The sequence below is a fragment of the Somniosus microcephalus genome, chromosome 29 (assembly GCF_052327205.1).
Source record: "Somniosus microcephalus isolate GS21.2 chromosome 29, FLI_Smic_1.0, whole genome shotgun sequence".
Taxonomy (NCBI): domain Eukaryota; kingdom Metazoa; phylum Chordata; class Chondrichthyes; order Squaliformes; family Somniosidae; genus Somniosus; species Somniosus microcephalus.
The window spans coordinates 29908864-29936379 of NC_141015.1; the positions used below are offsets into that span (position 1 = coordinate 29908864).

The window sequence follows — 27516 nt, forward strand, 5'->3', positions numbered from 1 at the left end:
CACAGCCTCTCGGTGTCAGTCAGTCCTGCCTGTTTTATTTCACTAAATGACAGGCATCACTCACTGTCACATCCTAGTGTGAATAAGCTCCCATAAAAGAGCAAATTCAAACCTTACTACCTTGTCATAAGCCCATTAATCATCCTCTACCGTTTTGATTTCTTGAAGGAAGTCACAGCCCAAGTTCACAATGGTGAACCTTACGACACTGTGTACTTAGATTTCCATTCCAAAGAACATTAATTGAGCGCAAAGCATTGGGAATTACAGGCAAAACTTGAGTATGGATAAGAAATTGTCTAAAGGGCGGAAAGCAATGGTTACTGCTTAAAGGAGTTATGTCACTCCAAAGACTCGGGCACAAAAATCCAGGCTGACACTCCAGTGCAGTGCTGAGGGAGTGATGCACTGTCAGAGGTGCCGTCTTTCGGATGGGAAGTTAAACCGAGGCCCCGTCTGCCCTCTCAGGTGAACATAAAAGATCCCATGGCACTATTTCGAAGAAGAGCAGGGGAGTTATCCCCAGTGTCCTGGCCAATATTTATCACTCAATGAACATCACTAAAAACAGGTTATCTGGTCATTATCACATTGCTGTTTGTGGGAGCTTGCTGTGCACAATTTGGCCTACATTACAACAGTGACTACACTGCCAAAGTACTTCACAGCTATAAAGCGCTTTGGGACGTCCTGAGGTCGTGAAAGGCGCTGTAGAAATGCAAGTCTTTCTTTTGAATGCGGGGTGGGGGTACTCAGTGGGGTGTACCAGGACCACTACTGTTTCTAGTTTACATCAATAATTAGATTCTGAAACTGGTTAAATTTGCAGCTGAGACTAAACTAGGAAAGGGCAGTGGAATCAAAGGAGGCAGCTCAGAAACTACAGAATGAACTAACCAAAATATGTAAGTGGTCCGAATAACGGCAGATGAAATTTAATGCAGACAAGTGTTGTACTGCACATAGGAAGGAGGAAGCAAAAATGGGCAACTTGCATACTTTGTGAATGGTGATGAAACATCCCAGGATTAAGCTGATAAAGACCTAGGAGTCGTAGTAGACTCAACGGGGATGATTTTCATTCAGGAGTCGGGTTGGAGGCGGGACTACAACGTTCGGGTTGTAGTCCCGCCTCCATCGAGATGCGGCCAATCCACGCAATTTTAACTTGATTGACCTTGTTGAGCCTGCCCAGCGGGCTCAGCAGGCCAATTAAGGGCCACCCGGCAACAGGTGACGTCACAGACTGAAATTTCATCTGTCAAGACATTTTGACAGATGAAATATCAGCGTTTCACAGCTGTTTGAAGCTGTCAAACGCTGACAGTCTTACCTCTAACATGAATCCTTCTCCACAGACTCAGTTAGAAATCTCTCCTGCACAGAAAGCTGAAGGCTGTCACTTTTGACAGTTCGCAGCCATTCTGCTTTCTGTGCCGGTGAGATGAGGGACTCCCCGAACCTAAAGGAAGGAAGGCTGAAAAGGTAAGAAAAGGTATGTAAAACTTATTTAATCACTTTAGACACACCAAACACACTTACCTTTGCACTCATGCAGACATCACTCATCTGAACACCGACATCTCGACCCCTCCAAGCCCTTCAACCCGACTCCTCCAACTTGGCGTGGTTTGGAGCCGTCGGGATACCCACAGTTCAAGCTTAAAAATAGGGATTAGGCTAAAAACTGCCTGTTAACTACCTGTTAACAGGCAGTTAATTGGCACTAACCCTTCCTGCCTCGGGTAGGCGGGTCCCAGAGCGGGGCGGGTACCCGCCTCTTTTGAATTTGCCATGGAGGCGGGTTGGGGGCGGGATGGGGTTGGGACCCCCGATTTCGGGAATTTAACCCCCCCCGCATGCCTCCAATCCCGACTCCACGGCCCAATGAAAATCAAGGCCAACATTTCCAACCAATAAAGAGCTACAATCAACTAAGCCAATTGAATGTTAACCTACATAGCCATAACAGTAAAAGAGAAGTCAGAGGAAGTCTTGATCAAACTGTACAGTGCTCTGGTCTGACTGCTCCCTGAGTATTGTGTCCAGTTCTGGTCAGCGAGGAACAAGGGAGGCATTCAAGTGTGCAGTAAAAGAGACCTGAGCTTTGTAGCCTGGAGAGCAGGCATCTGAGAGGTGATCTTATAGAGGTGTAGAACTTAGTAAATGGTATGGGAAAAGGTTAATCCAGGGTACTACTATAAATTAAACAGGAGTAGCAAAAGGTGACACAGGTTCAAACAACGAAAAGTTAACTTTAGAACAGATACCATGAGATTCTTCATCATGCAGAGAACATCAACATTTGGAATGGACTACCGGGCAGAATTCTGGAGGCATCATTTAACAAGCAGTAGATGGAGCAATATGAGGAGGGGCAGGGAAGTATAGGGTTGTCCTAGATGGATGAATTACGATGGGCCCAATGATCTTCCTCATCTGTTAGCACCTTCTGGTCTTGTAATAAGCACCAATCATGTTGGTTACTTTGATCCTTCGTTCCAGGTCTATCAAAAATGGCCAGGTTTGCTGGATTTAATGGTCTTTTCCGAAGTGTTTCTGTGTTGTTGTAAACATGCACCACCTGCCCTCTTCTACCTGTCCAATCCAATTTTTGATTCTGACTGTTCCCGACTGCTGACTCTGAATCATTTTACTCCCGAGGTCCTGTTTATGAAAGGCCACCGAGTTATCAGACATTTCAACGGCTGGCAGCGAATCCAGCAGAATTCTGAATGTGTCACTTGTACTAAAGAATAAACGGGTTTTTCACTAGTTCCTAAAATACCGCCGCACTACAGTGCATCTTAATTCTTACAATCCAGTCAGAAGATCATTTCTAGAGAGCTAATCCAAGAAAAAGCCAACTGAAAATTAATCGGCAAACACTGTGAAGTTCTGGAAAGATTATCTTTTGTTTTCAGTGATCATTTTTCATTCATAATGGGCCGCATTTTCTGATCGGAGGCTTCCCGCGTGCGGAGGCCTCCGATCTGGAAAAAAATCTATGCACTTACCTGAGGGCTCCCGAGGTGCGTATAGTTCCGATCCTGAGCCTCGCCAACTCCAAATGCGCAGGGCCCACGTATCCCAGAGGCGCAGGCGGTTCGCAAGCGTCCCTGGGATCATGTGGGCCATGGGGAGCCAATAGCAGAAGGGAATCTCCCTTCATACACTTGACAGATAGACCTGTCAAATATATGAATGGAGATCATTCCCAAAAGCACTTTAAAACATTAAATACATTTTTTTAAATCACATTTTTAAAATTAGTTGAAATTACAATAAATTAAACATTAAAAAAAAATTCAAGGTTTTTAAGGGGCTAAAAATAAACGTACCTTTTTAAAAGTATTTTTAAATGATAAATGAGTGAAAAACATTTTTTAAAAACTTTTTTTCAACTCTTATGCTAGTAACAGCAGGCCTTAAGGCTTTTACCAGGCGTAAGATTTCTAGAGCATTCTTGACAGATCGGAAATGCCGGTGCTCAGCGCATGCGCTTCGCACGCCTGAAACCAGCATTTCCGATGTCCCTACGGGTGGGTACGCGCATCGGAATATCCGGCCCAATGTGTCAGAACAGAAAAGGTTAGGTGTAGAACAGGCTATGAAGAGAGGCTGAAATTAAAGGCCAAAGGCTGCAAAAAGGATCGAAGGCCAAAGCCATCTGAAGATCAAAGGCTGATAGAATCAAATGCTCGCCGACTGAAAGCTTGACAATTTCACTCCTTCTGCACCACTCTTCAAAGCCTGTGCTGGACCTGAGTTTTTCTACATTTCAGAATCTTCTATTTTGGTTCCTATTCCTTTTCTTCTGCTTCTTTCTTTATTTTTGCTTTGTTCTCAGTTGCATCAGGCAGCCTCATGACAATCGTGATGGGGGATGAGCAATTGAGAGTGAGAGAATGTCAACATTGCAGCCTTCCCATAAACAACAAACATCACTAGCACGCAACACCAATAACAAACGACTGCGTCAGTGCTTTAAAAAGTAACGACCAATGGAAATGACTTTACCATAAAAAAAAAATCAGTGTGACTCGACAACAAGGTAAGGCACACGTTAATCATTTCTGTTCCCTAACTCTCCTTGTTCATTAGCAGCCTCTCTCAATTGAGACTCCCAGCACTTACTGCTGTGAGTATGTGCGAAAATGATCAGACCATTGCTGTCTTAGTGCAGGGTGTATCTGGCTGTGAATGTGTGTGGGAACGATCTGCTCAGTACAGACTTCTTCTGGCTGTTTTTTTTAGGATTATTCCTTTGTAACGTCTCCAGCAATCAGGAATTAAAATTTACTCAAACCATAATGAATAATAATAAATACAGTTTCAAATGTGGTAGCTGCTCATTTATTTTTTGTTGTACCTGTGTGTATATTCATGTACAAATATTTCAATTCGTAAAACCTTCTATGAATAACAGTTCGAAACTCTTTTGAAAGTGCTACAAATACACTGATAACATGTGAGAGTGCCCATCAATCTTTCATCTCCTCCTTATCTGCACTTGAGTTTTGACCTACTTTACCTCAGCTGCCAAGTTGTTTTTCACGTTAGCCTAGCCTATCTAAAATATGGAAGGACCATTTTCATGAAAAAGGAACGTGCCAACCTTCTCGTTTGCCTACAAACATTGTGGGGGTGATTTTGCCAATGGGGGCGCGCTGGAGGCGGGACTGCTGCTTGTTGGGTTTTAGTCCCGCCTCCCTCGATTTGTGGCCAACCCACGCTATTTTCCCTTGATTGACCTTGTTAGGCCCGCCCAGCAGGCCAATTAAAGGAAAGCTGGTTACAGAGAACGTCAACGTATGACGTTTCATCTGTCAAAAATTTTTGACAAATGAAATGTCATCGTTTGATAGCTCTGTGAAGCTGTCAAACACTGACATTCTCTGTAGTTTGGTGAGTTCTTGAATTCAAGGTCTCATCAAACCTCTTTCTTTTGCAGAAATTAGATGGTTGTTGCATTGGAGAATGCAGCAGCCGTCTATCATCTCTGCCGCGGAGGTGCGAGACTCTCTGCATACACACCGATTGAAGCCTGCAGGAAGAAACAAAGATAAGTACACTTTTACTAACACTTTCCACTTACCTCAGCTACTCACCTCTCCACACTTGCACCCATCACTTACCTCACAATTTTGGACCCCTCTGACCCCCGCAGACCCACTGCTCGCCTCGGTGACCCTGGCGGGGTTCGGAGTCTTCGGGAAGCCCGCACTTTTGTGGGTAAAATGGGGAAAATCCTCTTATCTGCCCGTTAACTACCTGTGAACAGGCAGTTAAGTGGCACTAATCCCCTTCCCGCCTCCAAGGAGACGGGACCCGTCGCGGGACAGCTACCCGCCTCCCCAGGGCTGGCAAAATCGCGCCCTGTGATATGAATCAGTCATTCATGAAAGAAAGACTTATGAAATAATACTGAGCGGCCTACGGGTAGCACTGTCCAGGGAGAGTATAAATACTCGGGCACGGGCCCAGCTTGCGCAGGACATTCTTAACAGGAACTAGTGAAGAACACAACTAGACCTCCATGTTGTAAAACAGTTGATTAAAGCTTTGTTTAACGCTTAGACCAAGTGCCTAGTAGTTTTCTTGCATCACCCTATGGAAAGCACAACACAAGCACACTTCTGTATCATTTGCTCATCTCCCCGTGACAAGCGCAGGCCATGTCTATCCTCAAACAAGCAACAGTTTCCTGCAGGCACTTACTTTACATATTTTAAAAAAGCTCTGCTCACCTTAAGATGCCTTTATTTCTATTTACTTCAGTCCCTTGCAGTGTGTCCTAGTCAACATTCCTTCCTTAAGTGTCAGCCGTGGCTCAGTGGGTAGCGCACTCGCCTCTGAGTCTGAAGGTTGTAGGTTCAAGTACACATCCAGAGACTTGAGCGCATTATCTAGGCTGACACTCCAGCGCAGTGCTGAGGGAATGCTGCACTGTCGGAGGTGCCGTCTTTCAGGTGAGATGTTAAACAGAGGCCCCGTCTGCTCTCTCAGGTGGGTGTAAAAGTTCTCATGGCACTATTTTCGAAGAAGATAACTCCCCGGTGTCCTGGCCAATATTTATCCCTCAACCAAGATAACAAAAACAGATTATCTGGTCATTATCACATAATCTGTTTTTGTTATGTTGGTTGAGGGATAAATATTGGCCAGGACAGGGAGTTATCTTCTTCGAAAATAGTGCCATGAGATCTTTTACGCCCACCTGAGAGAGCAGACGGGGCCTCGATTTATCACATTGCTGTTTGCGGGACCTTGCTGTGCGCAAATTGGCTGCTGCGTTTCCTACATTACAACAGTGACTCCACTTCAAAAAGTACTTCATTGACTGTAAAGCGCTTTGAGACGTCCGGTGGTCGTGAAAGGCGCTACAGAAATGCAAATCTTTCCTTAACCACTGCCAAGCTCAACTGATGATTCATCTCATTTCTATCTATGTGGGATCTTGCTGTGTGCATAAACGGCTGCCATACTTGCCTACATAACAGTCACACTAATTCAGTAGATGTGAAGAGCCCTGAGATCTTTCTAAGAGATACGATCAGGAGCTTTATAAATGCATGTCCTTTTTTTTAACCTGCTCATCTGGCAAGATAGTCAGGCCTTTGCTATCATTGTTAGCTTCAAAATTTCAGAGGCTGGGCCCAGCACAGTGAATTGTGCCGGCCAAGCACTCTGCGTCCCCTGATTCAAGAGAAATGCAAGCATCACTCATGTACATCAGTGTAAAATTGGCACCAACAGATACAAATAGGGAGGTCAGATGGCCCAATGGGACATTCACAATATCTCCTCATAGGCAGGTGGTGTTATTTGCACAGAATATACTATCAATATACTCAGAACTCGCTGGGTGTATGGTTTATAATCTAATTATTCCCCAGGCTATTTATAAAAAAAAACACAATAAACTTTGGCTTCAGGTCCAGTCAGTGTTCAAAATGAGCAGCACTATTTTATATTTACAGTAAAGTGCCAGATATGGGATCTGTACATAAGGCATTAATAGCTGGATGAGTAAATAATGGCCCCCAAAAGTGCAGCCAAACTATCCCGAGTGGATTTTATACTGAAATCAGTTCCACCATTTTGACAGTCAAGGGGCAATTTACTCATTCCCAGTAAAGCAATGAAAATAAGAGTGCTTTTATTAAAAACAACTGATGTGTGAAGAAACAGGGCATGGCACGGGGCATTGAGAGGAGAGCTGCAGCAACAGTCCCAAAAACGGTCTTTGTTACAAAAGCAACTTCATAGATTCCTGAAACTAGTTGTGCGGATGGGGGGGGGGGGGGGAGGTGGGAGTCACTGTTATCTTGAAGCAGAGGGAAACCACTCGAGTTCATCGGGGTGAAATTGGTCCTGGGCACCAGAGCAGAACGGGCACTGATGAATCGACAGCCCGTTTCACACCCCGCCTGATTTTCTTCTCTATTTCGCACCGTCGTTAAAGGCCCGTTTCGTCCCCGACAGCTGCACACGCAGTGTCCTCCGTCTATTTGTAATCTGTACTGTTTCAGTGCCGTATGCGAGTTTGATGATTTCGCTTTATGCCGACAGTGCACACATAACCAAAAATCAAGCCCAGGCCCCATTAAAACCCAATATGAACAGTAATAACCGGGCTTGCCGAAGATCATTTTTATGCTAAAAAGAACAAGTTTGAGTTAAGGTGTGGCGGTATTACCTTGTCTTCAGTGGCTTTTTCACAAAATGATTGATGGCTCACTTGTATTACAGTGCTGCCTTTGGCGGAAGCCTTGTAATATAAGCAAGGTGATGCTTTTTTACCCCTGGAGACACCAAGACCCACCATCCTGGGCTCGGTGACCCAAGGAACTCTAAAGGCTCTATGCCTCTAGAGAGCAGCCATAAATGACTGCTACTTTTTCCTGAGCGTACGTGGCTGAACTCTCAGTGCGCAGTGCAATTTTTACAGCGTAAACCTGCACAGAAGGTCCCTCGACAGCAGGGGAAACCCGTACCGCCAAACCTTTAGTCACAAGCACGAAACTTGAATAACAGCGCAGACACAGTTGACTCGGTTCCAATGTTCCCTCTAAGCCGGGGCCACGCAGCACTCGGGACGGTACCATGGGGCCGCTCACAAGCTGACCCCTCTAAGATACCGTGGGGCTCACAAGCTGTCCCCTCTAAGATACCACGCGGCCGCTCACAAGCTGTCCTCTCTAAGGTACCGCGTGGCCGCTCACAAACTGTCCCCTCTAAGATACCCCGGGGCCACTCACAAGCTGTCCTTCTAAGGTACCGCGCGGCCGCTCACAAGCTGTCCCTCTAAGATACCGTGGGGCCGCTCACAAGCTGTCCCTCTAAAATACCGCGGGGCTGCTCACTAGCTGTCCCCTCTAAGATACCGCGCGACCGCGCACAAGCTGACCCTCTAAGATACCGTGGGGCTCACAAGATGTGCCCTCTAAGATACCGCGCAGTCGCTCACAAGCTGGCCCTCTAAGATACCGCGCGGCCACTCACAAGCTGACTCTCTAAGATACCGCGCAGCCGCGGAGAGGGGACATCGCTCAGCGCCACTGCCAGTTCTGTGAACCTGCCTTGCAATGGAAACAGGGCGAGTTCAAAGGCATCACTGTGCTTGCTACACATGGCAGGAGCACTTCCCTCGAGCGCAGGTCAGCCCTAGAAGTACGGTGGAAAGTGTGAAGCCCAAACTATGGACCTGCGAAGCCCAGATCGCTTCCACCGTCCTGTAACGTAGTATCGCATTCAACCAGTTAGCTGACAACATACAATAGCAAAACACTGCGGATGCTGGAAATCTGTTAACTCTGTTTCTCTCTCCACGGATGCTGGAAATCTGCCTGGCCTGCTGAGTGTTTTCAGTTGTTATTTTAGCTGACAACATAGCTTGCGGGGGTGGGGGGGGGGGGCAGGAGGAGGGGGTGAAGAGAGCTTATTCACGTGCGCTAAATCACACTCAATGAATCCTTAAACAAAAGCATAATAGTGTGGGGATGCTGAAAAAAGAAACAGAAAATGCTGGAAACACTCAGAGTTATCGTTTCCGTTCGATGATATATCCTGACCTGAAACCTTAACTAACTCTGTTTCTCTCTCCACAGATGCTGCCTGACCTGATGACGGGTTCCAGTATTTTCTGTCTTTGTTTCAATGAACTCAAGTACATCCCTTAGTTTGTGGGGCACTGCTATTGGATTTGATGCTTTGTGCTGTAACTCTTTTGGAACAGAGGAGGCTGAGGGGAGACTTGATTGAGGTGTATAAAATTATGAGGGGCCAAGATAGAGTGGATAGGAAGGACCTATTTCTCATAGGAGAGAGGTCAATAACCGGGGGCAGAGATTTAAAGTAATTGGTAGAAGGATTAGAGGGGAGTTGAGGAGAACTTTTTCACCCAGAGGCACAGGCCTCAGCAAGTCCGGGTGCTTTAAAAATTAAGAAGGGAAACAGATTACGGGCCCAGTGTTAGAACTGAGCGTACTTGCTTTAGAGTTACTCTCTCCTTTGCAAACTGTGCGACCATTACTTGTTTGAAGGTATATTGCTTTCCATCGAATCACCTGCTAATCAACTGCAGATTATTTCTCAATGAAGCTGCAGTAATGACGTCGCAGAGACTAATGCTCTTGTGTGAAAGTCAGCGCACAGCAAGGGCAGAGAGTGTCCTGGCGGTCGGCACTAACGGTGACAGCTGCTGTCAACACAAAGACTGATCGAAATAAAAATGAAGCAGGATCTACTTAAAATAAATGGAGGATATTATCTCGGAAGAGTTGATTTTGTCTCTGATTTCCTCTCTTCCTTTCTTCAAATGTTCACAGATCCCTGAAGGTAGCAGGACAGGTCGATAAAGTGGTTAAGAAGGCATATGGGATGTTTTCTTTTATTAGCTGAGGCATAGAATACAAGAGCAGGGAGGTTATGCTAGAACTGCATAAAACACTAGTTAGGCCACAGCTAGAATACTGCGTACAGTTCTGGTCACCACATTACAGGAAAGATGTGATTGTACTCGGGAGGGTACAGAGGAGATTTACGAGGATGTTGCCAGGGCCGGAGAATTTTAGCTATGAGGAAAGATTAGATAGGCTGGGGTTGTTTTCTTTGGAATAGAGGAAGCTGAGGGGAGATTTAATTGAGGTGTATAAAATTATGAGGAGCCTAGATAGTGTGGATAGGAAGAACCTATTTCCCTCAGCAGAAAAGTCAATAACCAGGGGGGCATAGATTTCAAGTAATTGGTAGGTTTAGAGGGGAGTTGAGGAGAACGTTTTCCACCCAGAGGGTGCTGGGGGTCTGGAACTCACTGCCTGAAAGGGTGGTAGAGGCAGAAACCCTCATCTCATTTAAAAAGTACTTGGATATGCACTTCAAGTGCCGTAACCTACAAGGCTACGGACCAAGAGCTGGAAAGTGGGATTAGACTTTGTCGGCCGGCATGGACACAAAGGGCTGAATGGCCTCCTTCTGTGTCGTAAACTTCTATGATTCAAATGTGCAACTTGCTACAATATGGAGTAATTGAGGTGAATTGCATAGATGCCTTTAGGGGCAAGGTACATAAGTACAGGAGGGAGAAAGGAATAGAAGGATATACTGATAGGGTGAGATAAAGTAGGGTGAGAGGAGGCTCGTGTGTAGCATAAACACCGACAAAGAGCAGTTGGGCCGAGTGGTCGGTTTCTGTGCTGTAAATTTTATGTAATTCTACGTAAGTCCTGACTCATGCTGGGGTCTGGGTCCATGGGTATTGATCAACCTCTGGTACCCTACACGCAGGGTTCTTCTTCATATGCAAGCATGGGCAATGAGTGTTAACAGGCTGCTTGACCATAGGAAGGGCATCACAACCTGATCCTGTCTGCACCTGATCTCCATGTATACACACTTCGGAAAAGGAGTCACTGGGCAGTAATTAGCAAGGTCCCTCTTCTTTGCTGAGGGACACGGAGGCTAATTTTTTTTTAATCCACTTTGGTAGGAAAAATAGAAAATCAGAGTATTTTTTAAATGGTGAGAGATTGGGAAATGTTGGTGTTCAGAGGGACCTGGATGTCCTTGTACACGAATCACTGAAAGTTAACATGCAAACAATTAGGAAAGCAAATGGTATGTTGGCCTTTATTTCAAGAGGATTTGAGTATAAGAGTAAAGATGTCTTACTGCAATTATAAAGGGCCTGGTGAGACCACACCTGGAGTATTGTGTACCGTTTTGGTCTCCTTACCTAAGGAAGGATATACTTGCCATAGAAGGAGTGCAACGAAGGTTCACCAGACTGGTTCCTGGGATGAGGGGATTGTCCTATGAGGACAGATTGAGTAGACTAGGCCTATATTCTCTAGAGTTTAGAAGGATGAGAGGTGATCTCATTGAAACATACAAAATTCTTACAGGAACGGTCATCGACTTGAAATGTTCTGACGAAGAGTCATCGACCTGAAACATTGACTCTGTTTCTCTCTCCATGGATGCTGCCTGACCTGCTGAGTGTTTCCAGCATTTTCTGTTGTTATTTCAGATTTCCAGCATCTGCAGTATTTTGCTATAAAATTCTTACAGGGCTTGACAGGGTAGGTGCAGGGAGGATGTTTCCCCTGGCTGAGGAGTCCAGAACCAGGGGTCACAGTCTCAGAATAAGGGGTCGGCCATTTCTGACTGAGATGAGGAGAAATTTCTTCACTCAGAGGGTGGTGAATCTTTGTAATTCTCTACCCCAGAGGGTTGTGGAGGCTCAGTCATTGAGTATATTCAAGACAGAGATCGATAGATTTTTGGACTCTAGGGGAATCAAGGGATATGGGGATAGTGCAGGAAAGTGGAGGTGAGGTAGAAGATCAGCCATTATCTTATTGAATGGCGGAGCAGGCTCGAGGGGCCAAATGGCCTACTCCTGCTCCTATTTCTTATGTTCTTATGTACCGAGGGAGTGCTGCATTCTTGAAGATACTATCTTTCAGATGAGGCATTAAACTGAGGCCCTGTATGCCTGTTCAGGTAGACATAAAAGATCCCAAGAAAAGCAGTGACGTTCTCCCAGTGACCTGGCCAACAATTATTCCCGAACCAATAAGACTAAAACAAATAACGGGTCACTTAACTCATTATTGTTTGTGTGAATTGGCTGTTATAAGACTACACTTCAAAAGTAATTAATTAGCTGTGAAGCACTTTGGGACATTCTGAGGATATGAAAGGTGCTACGTAAATGGGAGTTCTTTCTTTTATTCTATTTTGTGGCGTTTATAGAAGTTTTTATTTGTGTTGGGCCTGTAACACCAGTGAGTAATTGCCTGAAGTAGTCTTGGCAAAGGAGTTGCCATGGTTACATTGTCCGATCACCGCAGCACACTGGTTGATTCATTTTGAAGTTGCCACTGACATGGGGGAAAGTAGTTCTGCTCAAGCGGTTCTCTCATCTACCATCTACGTGGCGAAAGCGGTATTCCACATCGCTGGTTGAGTGAGATACATTGTATAAAGGCACATGGCAGGGAGTGACTGCAAGGCTGGATTCCAGTCACAGGGTGTTGACAATGGTTATACAGGAAACTTTTGATTAACCGGCCCCTAAATAACCGGAACGCTCTATCCACCGGCAAAATTCAGGAGCCGGTTCAGATAACTTTTATTACTTTTTTTTACTCCATTTGTTGCTGTGCAAGGGTGTAGGGGAAGCTGTTGCTAAGCTACAGAGACGCTTGCAACTTGTGCCGATTGTTTTGAAGCAACAGGGTTTGTTGCTTTATACGGAGCTCTGAGCTCCGTATCTCTTACTATAGCATTCGGTCGTCCAGCATTGTTGATGAACCGGCACCACGTCGGTCCCGTCCGTGCCGGATACCAGAAAGTTTCCTGTACATCACTTCAGGGTTGTTTGCGCGTTCTGAGCTCTGAATTAGAGAAGCCTCAAGAATAATACACCTATCCCAGGGCAGCTACAAGAAAAGAAGTCCTTGTCCCAATTAGATTGTACCTGCCCCATTTGCAAGGGAAACTGTGCCAGACCCACAGGCACAGAGTACCGTCACTATGAGCCAAGCTAAGTAACCGCCTTGAGGAACCACGGCTGAGTGAATTCCTACTAATTTGGTGCATTATCATTGCAACAATGCACGTCTGAAGCACTTGCGCAGTAAGTCGCTGTACAGCGTGCCACATCTAACTGCTGGTACTGGGCAGATCATCTAAAAAAAAATCAGTGAAGGAGTGCTACTGCAATCCTCAAAGGGTTAATTGTTATGGGTTACAAATGGAAGATCGCTAACCCATGGGCTTGGAGTCTCTTCCTGCAGATACTTCAAAAGAGCTTTATTTCACCAATAAAGTGTAAGCACAGCACATTTAAGTGACTGAGTTTGGGTAGGAGAGGAAATGGTAATTGAAAATCAGCAATGTGACTAAACTAAACGACACAGCTTGAAAAACAGGAAAAAGCCAGTTCCCAAACAACCACCAGTTCGACGTCAGACAATTACTGAAGCTCCTCCAAACACTCCACAATCAAAGACGGTGCCTTGTTGGCATTGCACACTGGATTACATGTTACACCAAGCAGGGTGTTACTGTGGGTTCATGACTCCAACTGCAGCCTTAAGCTGCAACTACAACTGAACTCATGAAAGCAGCTGGAACACAAAGGGGAAGTAGATAAGGAAAGCCTAAGCCTGGAGATAAGGGAAGTTATCACCCTGTACTGCTGTTGTTACCAGTTATGCGACAGCAGTGGCAACTGGGAGAGGTCTGAAGACAGGTAAGGCACCTGCATTTTCAGACTGGACATGGTCTGTGCCATGGAACTAAGAGACGGGAGGAGGAAGAAGGGGAGGAGGGAGGGGACGAGGAAGGGGAGGAGGAGAAGGACATGTCTAAAAGAGAGAAAATTTAAGTGGAGGATTAATAGGAGAGAAATGTTGTTGAAACTATAGAAACCTGATCTGAGTGTCAAGTAGTCATGACCCTTGTATGACGACTTTCCAACAGGAAAAACTCTTTCACATCCATAGAATTTCTGTTTCATCTTCTAAACTGAATTAAAAACTATGGTTTAAAAAATCCTGCACAACATTTGGCTGGTATAGAAAGCTTACAGGAATTAGGGAGAAAGAAACCCAGCTACCCAGGGCAAAAGACAGTGATCTTGCAGTTAAGTCCCAGTACTGACTAATGTTAAAAAGTCCTACTCAAGTAATCCAGGATTTTGGCCAATTCTTGGTCAGGTCACTAGTCATGGTACCTTGTGGAGTCACAGTGCCTCTCCAGAAAAGACATACCCATTCTAGAAACTTGAGCACATCATTTAGGCTGGCACGTCGGTGCAGTACTGAGGGAGTGCTGCAAATTTGAAGGTGCCGTCTTTCAGATATGGCATTAAACTAAGGCCCCATCTGCCCTCTCAGGTGGATGTAAAAGAACCCATGGCACTATTCGAAGAAGAGCAGGGGACTTCTCCCAGTGTCCTGGCCAACCTTCATACCTCAACCAACCATTTAAAAACAGATGATCTGGTTATTTATGTAATTGCAGTTTGTGGGACCTTGCTGTGCGCAAATTGGCTGCCGTGCTTCCTACGTCACAACAGTGACTACATTTCAAATGTACTTCGAACGTCCTGAGGTTGTGAAAGGTGCTACATAAAGGCAAATACTTTGTCTTTACAGGCCCTTCTGCACTCTAGAAAGTGTACCTTCTGTTGCACAAGCTTCCGGGTCAGAAGGTTGTGGGTTCAAATCCCACTCCAGAGACTTGAGCACAAAAAAATCTAGGCTGACACGCCCATGCAATACTGAGGGAGTGCTGCACTGTTGGAGGTGCCGTCTTTCAGATGAGACGTTAAACCGAGGCCACTGTAAGGTTCGCAAATTTCGGCAGCCCCCGAAGATTATTTGATTAAAGAAAACCTGGTTGGAATGTACTTTAAAAACCCAGGACATTAAAGATGGCTGTAGCCGGCCTCGTGGCAAAAGAGAAAGACAGCCTATGAATATGAAAGAAGGGTCTCACAGCACTGGCTGACGTAAAGATTGAAATAAACAGCCTGTCTGAGTATTTAAGTACTTGAAACTGTCAATCAACTGCGGTTAGGAAGTTTCAACACGGAACAAAGGATTGTTTGTTTACAAGCCCTCAGCAGTGTTGACTCAAGGGCTTAAGTGATTGCTGTCAATCTAGTTGCGGTTAGGCTGTAACCACAGAACAAAGGATTGTTTACACGAGCACTCAAGTACTGTTTGCCGAGCACTCACAGGACAAAGGATTGTTTACACTAACATTCAAGTACTGTTTATCAAGCGCTCAAGATACCAGCGGGACATTTTTTCAAACTGGGACAGCTCCATTCAAAAACCAGTTAAACGAATGAGAAACGCATTCAAACCCATTACGGTTAATGGGGACAGATTTTGTGTAACCCAGATACGTCCAGTTTTGGGCGCGAAGATAAGGGCTCCCAATGGGGTATAAAGGTAGCCCCTCAGGGAGCCATTCTCTCTCTCTCTACCGCCTCACCTCCGGTGCCCTGCCTTTCAAGAGGACCGTCACAGCCCGCCCAAAGAAGTGGAATACCCGCAGTTACTTTTGAATTACTGGGGTATCTCTACTTCGGGCGGTGAAAAATCCAAGGCAGACCGCAGGGCACGGAGCAGGCGTTTCAACATCATAGACTGGTGAGCATAAACTTTCTGGCCCATTACAAGGCAACCTAGATAGGTATAAGGGGTGGGAACTAAAGGGGAATTTTGTTAAATTGTCATTTTAGTCACTTTTCCCTCGATGTGTCCGTCTTTTCTCCTCCCCGTTAAGTAAAAGTGTGCTGTATTCATAATTATTTTCGCTGTATTGCAATTTATTCTTTATTTCAATAAACGTTGGTTTTCTTTGCACCAAACCACTGGTCTCGTTTTGTCTATATCGGTACTGAAATAAGTCCGGCGGTCAGAACCAAAGGGGAAGCGATTCGAACCGCATGGGGCTGGAACAGCTCAGACACACGGCTGACTGACCAGGCAAAAAACCCCAAACCAAAAAACCCCTACACCATGTCTGCTCTCTTAGTTGGGTGTAAAAGATCCCGTGGCACTATTTCGAAGAAGAGCAGGGGAGTTATCCCCGGTGTCCTGGCCAATATTTATCCCTCAATCAACATCACTAAAACAGATTATCTGGTCATTATCACATTGCTGTTTGTGGAAGCTTGCTGTGCGCAATTTTGGTTGCCGCATTTCCTACATTACAACAATGACTCCACTTAAAAAAAAAAGTACTTAATTGGCTGTAAAGCGCTTTGGGACGTCCGGTGGTCGTGAAAGGCGCTATAGAAATGCAAGTCTTTCTTTCCTTAAATAGTGAGGTTTGCAATTCTTAATGCAAATACAAATGTAAATTACGGGAGAAAATAAATTTAAATTTAGTCAAAAGAATTCAGGCCTGAGTCGGAAAGAAAAAGTTTGTTGGACCAGTGCCCGTTCATTCCTACAGCCTTGATTTCACGTGCAGCCAAAATAAAGAGAATAATGTTCTGCCTGATGGCTCGTAACGTGAGATTAATTTTGAGAATTTAAATCCAGTTCCCAGGGACACGGTCTCCTAGAACAATAGTACCCTCCAAAGCAGTATTAACTTGCACAATCTCAACATAATAATGATCTTAAATAAATGTTGTTAAAGAGACACCGTCTTCATGAACAGTTGTTTAGCAAACCTTTTCTTCAATCATTTGATACGCATAATGGATGTCACAGTGTGCCACCTGCTTAAACCATTCTGGCAAAGTACACAGTATTTACAGCACAGAAACAGGCCATTGGGCCTAACCAGTCTGTGCCGGTGTTTATGCTCCACACGAGCCTCCTCCCACCCTACATCATCCCACCCTATCAGCGTTTCCATCTATTCCTTTCTCCCTCGTACTTATCTAGCTTCCCCTTAAATACATCTATGCTCTTCGCCTCAACCACTCCCCGTGGTAGCGAGTTCCACATCCTAACCAATGGAAGGGCTCTTCACCATTTTCACAATGAAGGAGACACTTCACGGAGGACCCATTTGTCACACTCATGAGGTGCCCTTCAGGGGTGTAAGTTAATGCAATGTAGAAGCTGTGCACTGCATCTGCCTTATGTCGCTCCTGATCCACATACAGGTGGCTGTTCCGTTTCTCAGAACTCATTCCCTCACCTTGATCGGCAGCAGTATTTCTGCTCTGACACCGGGGGTGCAGCGGCACTGCTGCCCTCCAGCACATCAGGCATCTCTACGCAGGACAATAACCCTAAGGCTTCAGGCTGTTTCAGAGATGTGTGTCTGGATACTGTCAGCAGCACTGTGAGATGTGAGAGCAAAGAATTCTTTTTATTTGCTCTCAGGATGTGGGCGACACGAGCAAGACCACAGTTATTGCCCATCCCTAGGTGGCCTGAGAAGTTGGTGGTGGGCCGCCCTCTTGAACCGCTGCTGCCCTTGTGGTGATGGTGCTCCCAAAGTTATCTGAAGGATTCTGGCAGCATAACCAAACCTTTGAGCTCCTCAACCAGGGAAGCAATAACTTTGGATTGCTTGGCACAGCATTTTTTTTTAGAAAACATATTTAGAAAGGATTTCAATCGCGGCTTAGAAGATGCCATCTCAGTGCAAATTGCCAGTTTCGATCTCGGGTGCATGCTGAGTTAGTGGACAGCAGTTGAGGAGATGGTAGGAGCAGTAGAGTTGGCCTCAGTCCATGGGAGCTATGCTGTATATAGTTATCCCATTAACTCCGGTCAGGAATTGTGTGTGGATCTTGAGGGAAGAAAAACTGAGACACACCTGTGGCATCCCAGGAAGGGGAAATGAGGGGACATGAGTTTTTTGCTTTGCATGGGTTATATCTCCTCTCCCCATCTCCAAATCCTAGAATTGTTCCTACAGTAGCCCCATCCCAACACTTATTTCTGGGCCTAAAACCCTGCCAATACTCAGTGCCCGGGATAATACATGAAGAAAGGGCAGGATAATGGGTGGGCTGGCTGGCACCCGGGAGGGGGTGTGGAGAAAATGGCACAATTGGAGAATAGCCAATGAAGGTCAAGACTGAGAGAATGCAAAATCAGTACATACAAATGTAGCACCGAGCTCAATACTGTGCACAAGGGACTCCTGTGGCATAAGGTGTTGATACCAATGCAGTACAACACGTGTGACAAAAGGACAGGCTCATGGCCACTAATCTACACCAGGAGTATACTCCCACATCTCAACACGCTCTCCTGAGGGGAAACTATGTGAATGAGGGGAAAACCCAATGGCGTCCTTTTCGTAAGGGACAGAAAACTGGTGGTAGGGGATCGGTTGCCCGTTTTATACCCGCACAATTTTACTTTCCATTGACCCCAGAGCAGCAGCATCAGAGGCTCTGGGAGCAGGCCTCTTGCCCGTGCTGTGAGGCAGGAAATGGTGCAGGGGATTGAAGAGGAAGAAAATCAACGAAAAAGGGACATGGAAAAATCTCAATGCGTGTTCGATGTTGATGATTATTTGTGTGGAGAGGGGCAGGGGCAAAGATTTGAATGATGGACACAGGAAAGGCTTTCAGTGTAGCAAAAGGCTTTGCCTCCAACAAAAGCTGAGAAATAAGTTTGACTGCCCAAACTGCAGTTCCATCACCTCTTGCACAGGAACCCAGTGTCAGGTTGGAATCTGAATGGGCCGGAACAGGCTCGAGGGGCTGAATGGCCCACTCCTGTTCCTTTGTAAATCCTGTCACGAGCGTCCATATCATCTCTCTTGTGCTCATGCTCATTATCCTGAAAAGTGTAATGGATTTTGACATGAATCAACTGAGCGGCCTGCGGGTGGCGCTGTCCAGGGAGAGTATAAATACTCGGGCACAGGCCCAGCTTGCGCAGGACATTCTTAACAGGAACTAGTGAAGGACACAACTAGACCTCCATGTTGTAAAACAGTTGATTAAAGCTTTGTTTAACGCTTAGACCAAGTGCCTAGTAGTTTTCTTACGTCAGATTTCAAACTGGACAAGTTTGGGGAACAGTGAGCGGGACTTGGGGCTGGAGTGGAGCACCCAGAGAGGAACTGATACAGCGTTGGGCTTGCAACAGCTGATCTATTACTGGGGCTTCTCGTCACACAGTACAACAAACAAACATAAAATCGTAAAATCGTACAGCACAGAGGGAGGCCACTCGGCCCATCGAGTCTGCGCCGGCTCTTTCGAAGAGCAATCCAGTCAGTCCCACTCCCCCGCTCTTTCCCCATATCCCTGCAATTTTTTTCTCCTTCAAATATTTATCCAATTCCCTTTTGAAGGCTACTATTGAATCTGTATCCACCGCCCTATCAGGCAGTGCGTTCCAAATCCTAACCATCGTGGAGTAAAAAGGTTTTTACTCTGGTTCTTTAGCCAATCACCTTCAATCTGCGCCCTCTGGTTACCGACCCTTCAGTCACTGGAAACAGTTTCTCTTTATTTACTCTGGCTAACCCCTTCATGATTTGAAACCACACCCACATTACAGCACCGCTTCTATTAAGAGGCTGCCTGCCCTTCACTTCTCCCACTGTCAACGCAGTGTTGCGGATATTCACCAAGGCCAAATGCTTCTCTGTGTCACAATGAGGGAAGGAGCAGCTGAGTAAACACAGGCAAAATAAAATTCGCAGCTTTATTAGCTCTTTGGGCCGTGACTTTTTCCTGAAGCTTTCATAAAACCTTGCATGCAAAGATTCATATCTATTGTTATTGCTGAATGTTACAAAGTCTGTTGACCCAACTTGTCTTCAATTACTGCAGTTTAATCAGTCACAAGTCTCCAATTTCTTCTTATTCTTTTTAATGTAGTCCCAGCACTGGCACTCACTGACTATTCTCACCAGCTCAGCCCTTATATCTCCTGGGAGATCTCACTCACAGTTAATATGATGGAAACCCGTCCATTGTCATAATGGGTTTGGAGAAACAAAATGTTCCACGCGCGGCAATAATTTAATCCGCAGCAGGAAAATTAGCATAAAGCGGTTAAATGGAGAGAAGTGGTCGGGGAGGGGTGGGGCAGGGCGACTCAGAACGACTCCACAAACATGCTGCAAAAAATGCACGTTCCTGTCGGCAGTTCTACACACTGACGTACTGGTCACCTCCACTCCAGCACGGTGAGGTACTGATCGATGAGCTCGAGCGCCCCCTTGGGAAGGCAGGGAGAGCTGGGAGCTGAGTTGTCCCAGGTCATTCTGACATAACTCGCCAATGGCCAATACAGACATAACTCGCCAATGGCCAATACAGACATAACTCGCCAATGGCCAGCTACAGACATAACTCGCCAATGGCCAATACAGACATAACTCGCCAATGGCCAATACAGACATAACTCGCCAATGGCCAATACAGACATAACTCGCCAATGGCCAATACAGACATAGCTCGCCAATGGCCAATACAGACATAACTCGCCAATGGCCAATACAGACATAACTCGCCAATGGCCAGGTACAGACATAACTCACCAATGGCCAGGTACAGACATAACTCGCCAATGGCCAATACAGACATAACTCGCCAATGGCTAGGTACAGACATAGCTCGCCAATGGCTAGGTACAGACATAGCTCGCCAATGACCAATACAGACATAGCTCGCCAATGGCCAATACAGACATAGCTCGCCAATGGCCAATACAGACATAACTCGCCAATGGCCAATACAGACATAACTCGCCAATGGCCAGGTACAGACATAACTCGCCAATGGCCAATACAGACATAACTCGCCAATGGCTAGGTACAGACATAGCTCGCCAATGGCCAGGTACAGACATAACTCGCCAATGGCCAATACAGACATAACTCGCCAATGGCCAATACAGACATAACTCGCCAATGGCCAGGTACAGACATAACTCGCCAATGGCCAATACAGACATAACTCGCCAATGGCCAATACAGACATAACTCGCCAATGGCCAGGTACAGACATAACTCGCCAATGGCCAGGTACAGACATAACTCGCCAATGGCCAGGTACAGACATAACTCGCCAATGGCCAGGTACAGACATAACTCGCCAATGGCCAGGTACAGGCATAACTCGCCAATGGCCAATACAGACATAACTCGCCAATGGCCAATACAGACATAGCTCACCAATGGCCAATACAGACATAACTTGCCAATGGCCAGGTACAGACATAACTTGCCAATGGCCAGGTACAGACATAACTTGCCAATGGCCAGGTACAGACATAACTCACCAATGGCCAATACAGACATAGCTCACCAATGGCCAATACAGACATAACTCGCCAATGGCCAGGTACAGACATAACTCGCCAATGGCCAATACAGACATAACTCGCCAATGGCCAATACAGACATAACTCGCCAATGGCCAATACAGACATAACTCGCCAATGGCCAATACAGACATAACTCGCCAATGGCCAGGTACAGACATAACTCGCCAATGGCCAGGTACAGACATAACTCGCCAATGGCCAATACAGACATAACTCACCAATGGCCAGGTACAGACATAACTCGCCAATGGCCAATACAGACATAACTCGCCAATGGCCAGGTACAGACATAGCTCACCAATGGCCAATACAGACATAACTCGCCAATGGCCAGGTACAGACATAACTCGCCAATGGCCAATACAGACATAACTCGCCAATGGCCAATACAGACATAACTCGCCAATGGCCAGGTACAGACATAGCTCACCAATGGCCAATACAGACATAACTCACCAATGGCCAGGTACAGACATAACTCGCCAATGGCCAATACAGACATAACTCGCCAATGGCCGGGTACAGACATAACTCGCCAATGGCCAATACAGACATAACTCACCAATGGCCAATACAGACATAACTCGCCAATGGCCAGGTACAGACATAGCTCACCAATGGCCAATACAGACATAACTCGCCAATGGCCAGGTACAGACATAACTCGCCAATGGCCAGCTACAGACATAACTCGCCAATGGCCAATACAGACATAACTCGCCAATGGCCAATACAGACATAACTCGCCAATGGCCAATACAGACATAACTCGCCAATGGCCAATACAGACATAACTCGCCAATGGCCAATACAGACATAGCTCGCCAATGGCTAGGTACAGACATAACTCGCCAATGACCAATACAGACATAGCTCGCCAATGGCCAGGTACAGAGAAGAACCCTGGTTGCTGCTCAGTTGCCTGACCTATCAGTTGGGAGACGGTCCAAGGACCAGTCAGGTTAAAACTCAATGCTAAAAATAGAGTGTTATTCACAACTCCAGCTTAAACAACAACACAAGCTCAATACACATTTTGGACCAGTTAAAATTGCCTCCTCTTACCTCTTACAGAGCAAAACAATAGTAGCACGCCGACCATCATCTTTATCTTTGGAATTCTCTACCCCAGAGGGCTGTGGAGTGTATTCAAAACTGAGATCGATAGATTTTCAGACACTAAGGAATCAAGGGGGCCCCTTTTCCCAGCCCCTACTTGCTTTAAAATCTATCCCCTTTCCTGTTTTTTTTCCAGTTCTGATGAAAGGTCTTCGACCTGAAACATTAACTCTGTTTCTCTCTCCACGGACCCTGCCTGGCCTGCTGAGTTTTTCCAGCGTTTTCTGTTGTTATTTCGGATTTTCCAGCATCCGCAGTATTTTGCTAAGGAATCAAGGGATATGGGGATCGAGCAGGAAAGTGGAGTTGAGGTCGAAGATCAGCCATGATCTTACTGAATGGCGGAGCAGGCTCGAGGGGCCGTATGGCCTACTCCTGGCTCCTGTTTCGAATCGAATCCTGTCTTTTGTTTAAAGCTGTTTCACAAAAGCACCACTAGATGGGGCCAACATTGCACAGAAGACATCAGCAGCAGTCACGTGACTTGCGACGCTGAAGACCAGAATCACGGCTGGGAATGTCCCAGATTCACATCTCGACTGTTTCAATTAGCCAAGAAAATTGCTCGATTCCTACATTCACGATAAAAAGAAATGTTCACCACAGCAGCTGCTGGAAAAAGACTGCCTTGATCTGATGCTGAATTTAAATGCAGCATATTACTCTCAAAAGGCTGCAGTGTGCCCGAAGGCCTGATCTGTTTTGCATTTACATGTTCTTGTAAATTACACCTCTTGTTAATATTTTTTGTAATATCACAATATGCTTCATGTTAGTATATATTGGGGTTACTTTCGCAATGAATGACAAAATAGCTCTGAGCTGCAGACATTGTATTTTAAATTGATAACTTTGCATAAAATATCGACCCAAGCAGAATTCTGATCCGGTCCTGCAACATCTTGGCAAACTGGTTAAGATTCAATTGTGTGCCCAGAATGAAAAGTCAAATCTGTTGCACGTACAGTAGTTAGTTTAATGGCACTTTTATTGTAAGTGAATGTCCCGTCATCTGACGCACCAATAACCCCCAACATACAGTCATCATTTGTATTCATTAGCTTGACCTTGCTTGTGCCCTCCATGCATTCCTCCTGCTACACTTATAAAAAAAGATCTGCATTTATATAGCACCTCTTACGACCACTGGACGTCCCAAAGCGCTTTACAGCCTGACATGAATCTTGTCACTCATGTGGAAATGACTTATGAAATAATACTGGGCGGCCTGCTGGTGGCGCTGTCCAGGGAGAGTATAAATCCTCGGGCACGGGCCCAGCTTGCTCAGCACATACTTTAACAGGAACTAGTGAAGGACACAACTAGATCTCCATGTTGAAAAACAGTTGATCAAAGCCTTGTTTAATACTCAGGCCAAGTGCCTCGTAGTTATCTTACATCACAGCCAATGAAGTATTTTTGAAGTGGAGTCACTGTTGTAATGTGGGCAACACAACAGCCAATTTGCACACAGCAAGCTCCCACAAACAGCAATGTGATAATGACCAGATAATCTGTTTTACTGATGTTGATTGAAGGATAAATATTGCCCAGGACATCATGGATAAGTCCCCAGCTTCGGAATAGTGCCATGGGATCTTTTACGTCCGCCTGAGAGAGTAGACGGGGCCTCGGTTTAACGCCTCATCTGAAAGACGGCACCGCCGACAGTGCAGCACTCCCTCAGCATTGCATTGGAGTGTCAGCCTGTATTTTTGTGCTCGAGTCGCTGGAGTGCGACTACGAACCCACAACCTTCTGACTCAGAGGCGACGGTACTACCAACTGAGCCACAGCTGACACTCAATAATGGTTGGGCTTGCTGGGTAACTGCGTCACAAAAGAACTAGGAGCAGGAGTAGGCCATACTATTATGTCCGTGTATAATTGAGACACGGACTGCAGGAGTTGATTATAACAAGTCTTTACTGAATGGAGACAACCTGGAAACTAAAACTACAGAAGCCTGCCAGGGCCTTTTATACAGGGGTGGTCACTGCCGGTACTGCAGTCTGAGACCATTTATTCCCTTAAAGGTACATACACAACAATTCCTCCCCTTTTAGATAAACAGTACATAACATTCATTTAACAACTAAATAATAACTAATTACAATTACGGTTGCTAGATACATTGGTTGAAGTTAAGCAATTATAAGTTCAGTCTTTGAGGAGGCTTCCTGATTCTGTCTGGATAACGCCTCTTTGGGATATCAGGTTCTTCTGGCAAGGTTGAGTTGGGATCAATGTCGTTGTTTGGTTCGTCGGCTTCCAATATCACCGATTCTGCGGTAGATGCAATTGGTACTTCGGTTTCATCGCCAGGTGTATCAGATCGTGGTGTGGAGTTGACGTTTTCCAGTGACTCTAGAATCTGGTCAGCATGGCGTCTTACAATGCTCTCTCCAACGTCCACGGTATACATTAGAGGTCCTTGCCGTGTACAGATCGTTCCTGGCTGCCATTTCTCTGTGCGGTAGTCCCGGGCCAAAACTGGTTGACCTATCTTAAAACTCCTGGTCGGCCTTTCATTCATATTCTGAAACTGCCTGTTCTCCACATCTCTTCTGACGTTTGGCTTAACCAAATCCAAGCGGCATCGTAGTCTTCGATTGAAGAACATCATGGCTGGAGTTTGGTTGGTAACCGCATGTGTCGCATTCCGGTAGGCAAACAAGAAGTTATCCACCTTGTGTTGTAGGGGTACATCTTCATTACACATTGCCTTGATAGCCTTCTTGAATGTTTGAACAAACCTCTCGGCCAATCCATTAGTGGCTGGATGATATGGGGCGGATGTGTAATGCTTAACACCATTGTTCTTTAAGAACCTCCGGAACTCTTCAGACACAAACTGTGGTCCATTGTCAGAGCAAATCTGTTCAGGCAGCCCATTCCTGGCGAATATGGTTCGTAAGACTGTGATAGTTTTTTCTGTGGTGGTTGAGGACATTTCTATTACCTCTGGCCACTTTGAATGTGCATCCACCGCAATTAAAAACATCGAGTCCATAAAGGGACCAGCAAAATCAATGTGCACCCTTTGCCATGGAGATGAGGGCCACTCCCATGGATGTAGAGGGGCTTGTGGTGGGGCGTTTTGGACCTTCTGGCATCCTGTACAGCTCTTGGTCATCTCTTTGATTTCTCTATCGATTCCCGGCCACCACACAAACGCTCTGGCTAAGTTCTTCATTTTTACCCCTCCCAGATGACCCTTATGAAGCTCATTGAGCACTCTATCCTTCAATTTGGGTGGAATTACTACTCTGGATCCACACATCAAGGTTCCTCTGCACACTGACAGCTGTTCTCTTCTCGGCGAGAATGCTGGCAGCAGTGGTTCGCCATGTGCTGGCCATCCCTTCACCGTTAAATCATAGACCCAGGAGAGTGTCGGGTCATTTCGTGTTTCCTTTTCTATGTTTGCATTCGTCACAGGGAGACATTCGACTATAGTCGAGTGGAATAACTCCACTGGATCCACTGCCAGTTCTTCTTCCACCGTCGGCAACGGTAGGCGCGACAATCCATCAGCATTCCCATGCTGTTTAGTTCCTTTGTACTCGATGTCATATTGGTGTGCTCCTAGGAAAAGGGACCACCTCTGTAGCCGTTGTGCCGTCATTATCGGTATGCCCTTCTGAGGGTTGAAAATGGAGACGAGAGGTTGATGATCAGTTAGTAGAGTAAATTTCTGACCGTGCAGGTAGTGATTGAACTTCTTCACCCCCCACACCAGGCTGAGGGCCTCTCTGTCAATCTGGGCGTAGTTACGCTCGGCTGAAGTTAACGAGCATGACGCAAAAGCTATCGGCCTCTCTGAACCATCAAGGAATTTATGTGACAGTACCGCCCCAACACCGTAGGGAGACGCATCACACGCCAGTCTTATCGCTAGTGATGGGTTGTAGTGAGCCAATACTTCTCTTGAAGTGATTAGGTCCTTACTCTTCTAAAAGGCCCGCTTACATTCATCGCTCCATTTCCATGCTACTCCCGTTCGTAGTAGGGCGTTCAGTGGATGCAGAATTGTGGACAAATTCGGCAAAAACTTATGGTAGTAATTCACCAATCCGAGGAATGACCTCAGTTGCGACACATTTTCAGGCACTGGAGCCTTAACTACCGCTTCAATTTTGTCAGGGGACTTATGCAACCCCTCTTCATCAATCACGTGGCCACAATACGATATCTGTTTCTTAAAAAACTCGCACTTAGGGCGATTGGCTCGTAGCCCATGTTCACGTAGTCTAGTGAGCACCTGCTCTAGGTTGGCAAGGTGTTCACTGTCATCTTCACCTGTCACTAGGATGTCGTCCAAGTAACACTGAGTCCCCGGAATCCCTTGCAGGACTTGTTCCATCGCTCTTTGCCATATCGCCGGAGCTGATGCTACTCCGAATACCAGTCGATTATACTGGTAAAGACCTTTGAGAGTGTTTATCGTGAGATACTTCCTAGAGGATTCTTCAACCTCCATCTGCAAATATGCTTGTGCTAGGTCAATTTTTGTAAAACGCTTCCCTCCAGATAGTGAGGCGAAGATATCTTCTATCCTTGGAAAAGGATATTGTACTGTTTGAAGGACTGGGTTCACCGTCACCTTGAAGTCCCCACAGATGCGAACCTTCCTTGGCTCCTCAGACTTATTGTTTAACGTTTTCTTCATGACAGGAACGATGGGTGTCGCCCACTCGTTCCAGTCTACCTTAGATAACACGCTTGCCTTCTCCAGATTCTCCAGCTCTGCCTCGATGGCTGGGCGAATTGCATATGGTACCGGTCTTGCTTTGAAAAACTTGGGAATTGCATTCTCCTCTATTTTTATCGAGGCAGTTACACCTTTAAGAGTGCCCAGTTCTTGTTGAAATACCTCTTTGGCGTCAGCTAAGATTGTTGACAATCGTCCAGGAGTGACGTCGTCATCCTTTTTACCAGCCACCGTCAGTGCCTGAATGGAGTGCCAGTCTAAACTTATCTTTCTGATCCATTCACGTCCCAATAACGGTGGTCCACCATCTTGCAGAATGTAGAGATACAATTTCCGTATTTTCTTGCCATTGTATTCGACAGGCACCCTTATTTTTCCTCTGGGGTA

At 45.9% G+C, this 27516-nt stretch overlaps 1 protein-coding gene across 15 annotated transcripts in view; it reads right to left on the bottom strand.

The window, feature by feature from the left end:
- kcnma1a (potassium large conductance calcium-activated channel, subfamily M, alpha member 1a) overlaps window positions 1–27516 on the bottom strand; it is a 1094159-nt gene that overhangs the window by 422839 nt on the left and 643804 nt on the right. Inside the window, exon 1 of one of the 15 annotated variants that reach the window (XM_085970504.1) lies at window positions 22362–22737. The exons of the other annotated variants lie outside the window; for them this stretch is intronic. Coding sequence (XP_085826630.1) covers window positions 22362–22401 — 40 coding nt within the window. The 5' untranslated portion in view covers window positions 22402–22737. Of the gene's footprint in view, window positions 1–22361; window positions 22738–27516 lie in introns of those variants that run through there. 15 annotated transcript variants of the gene reach the window in all.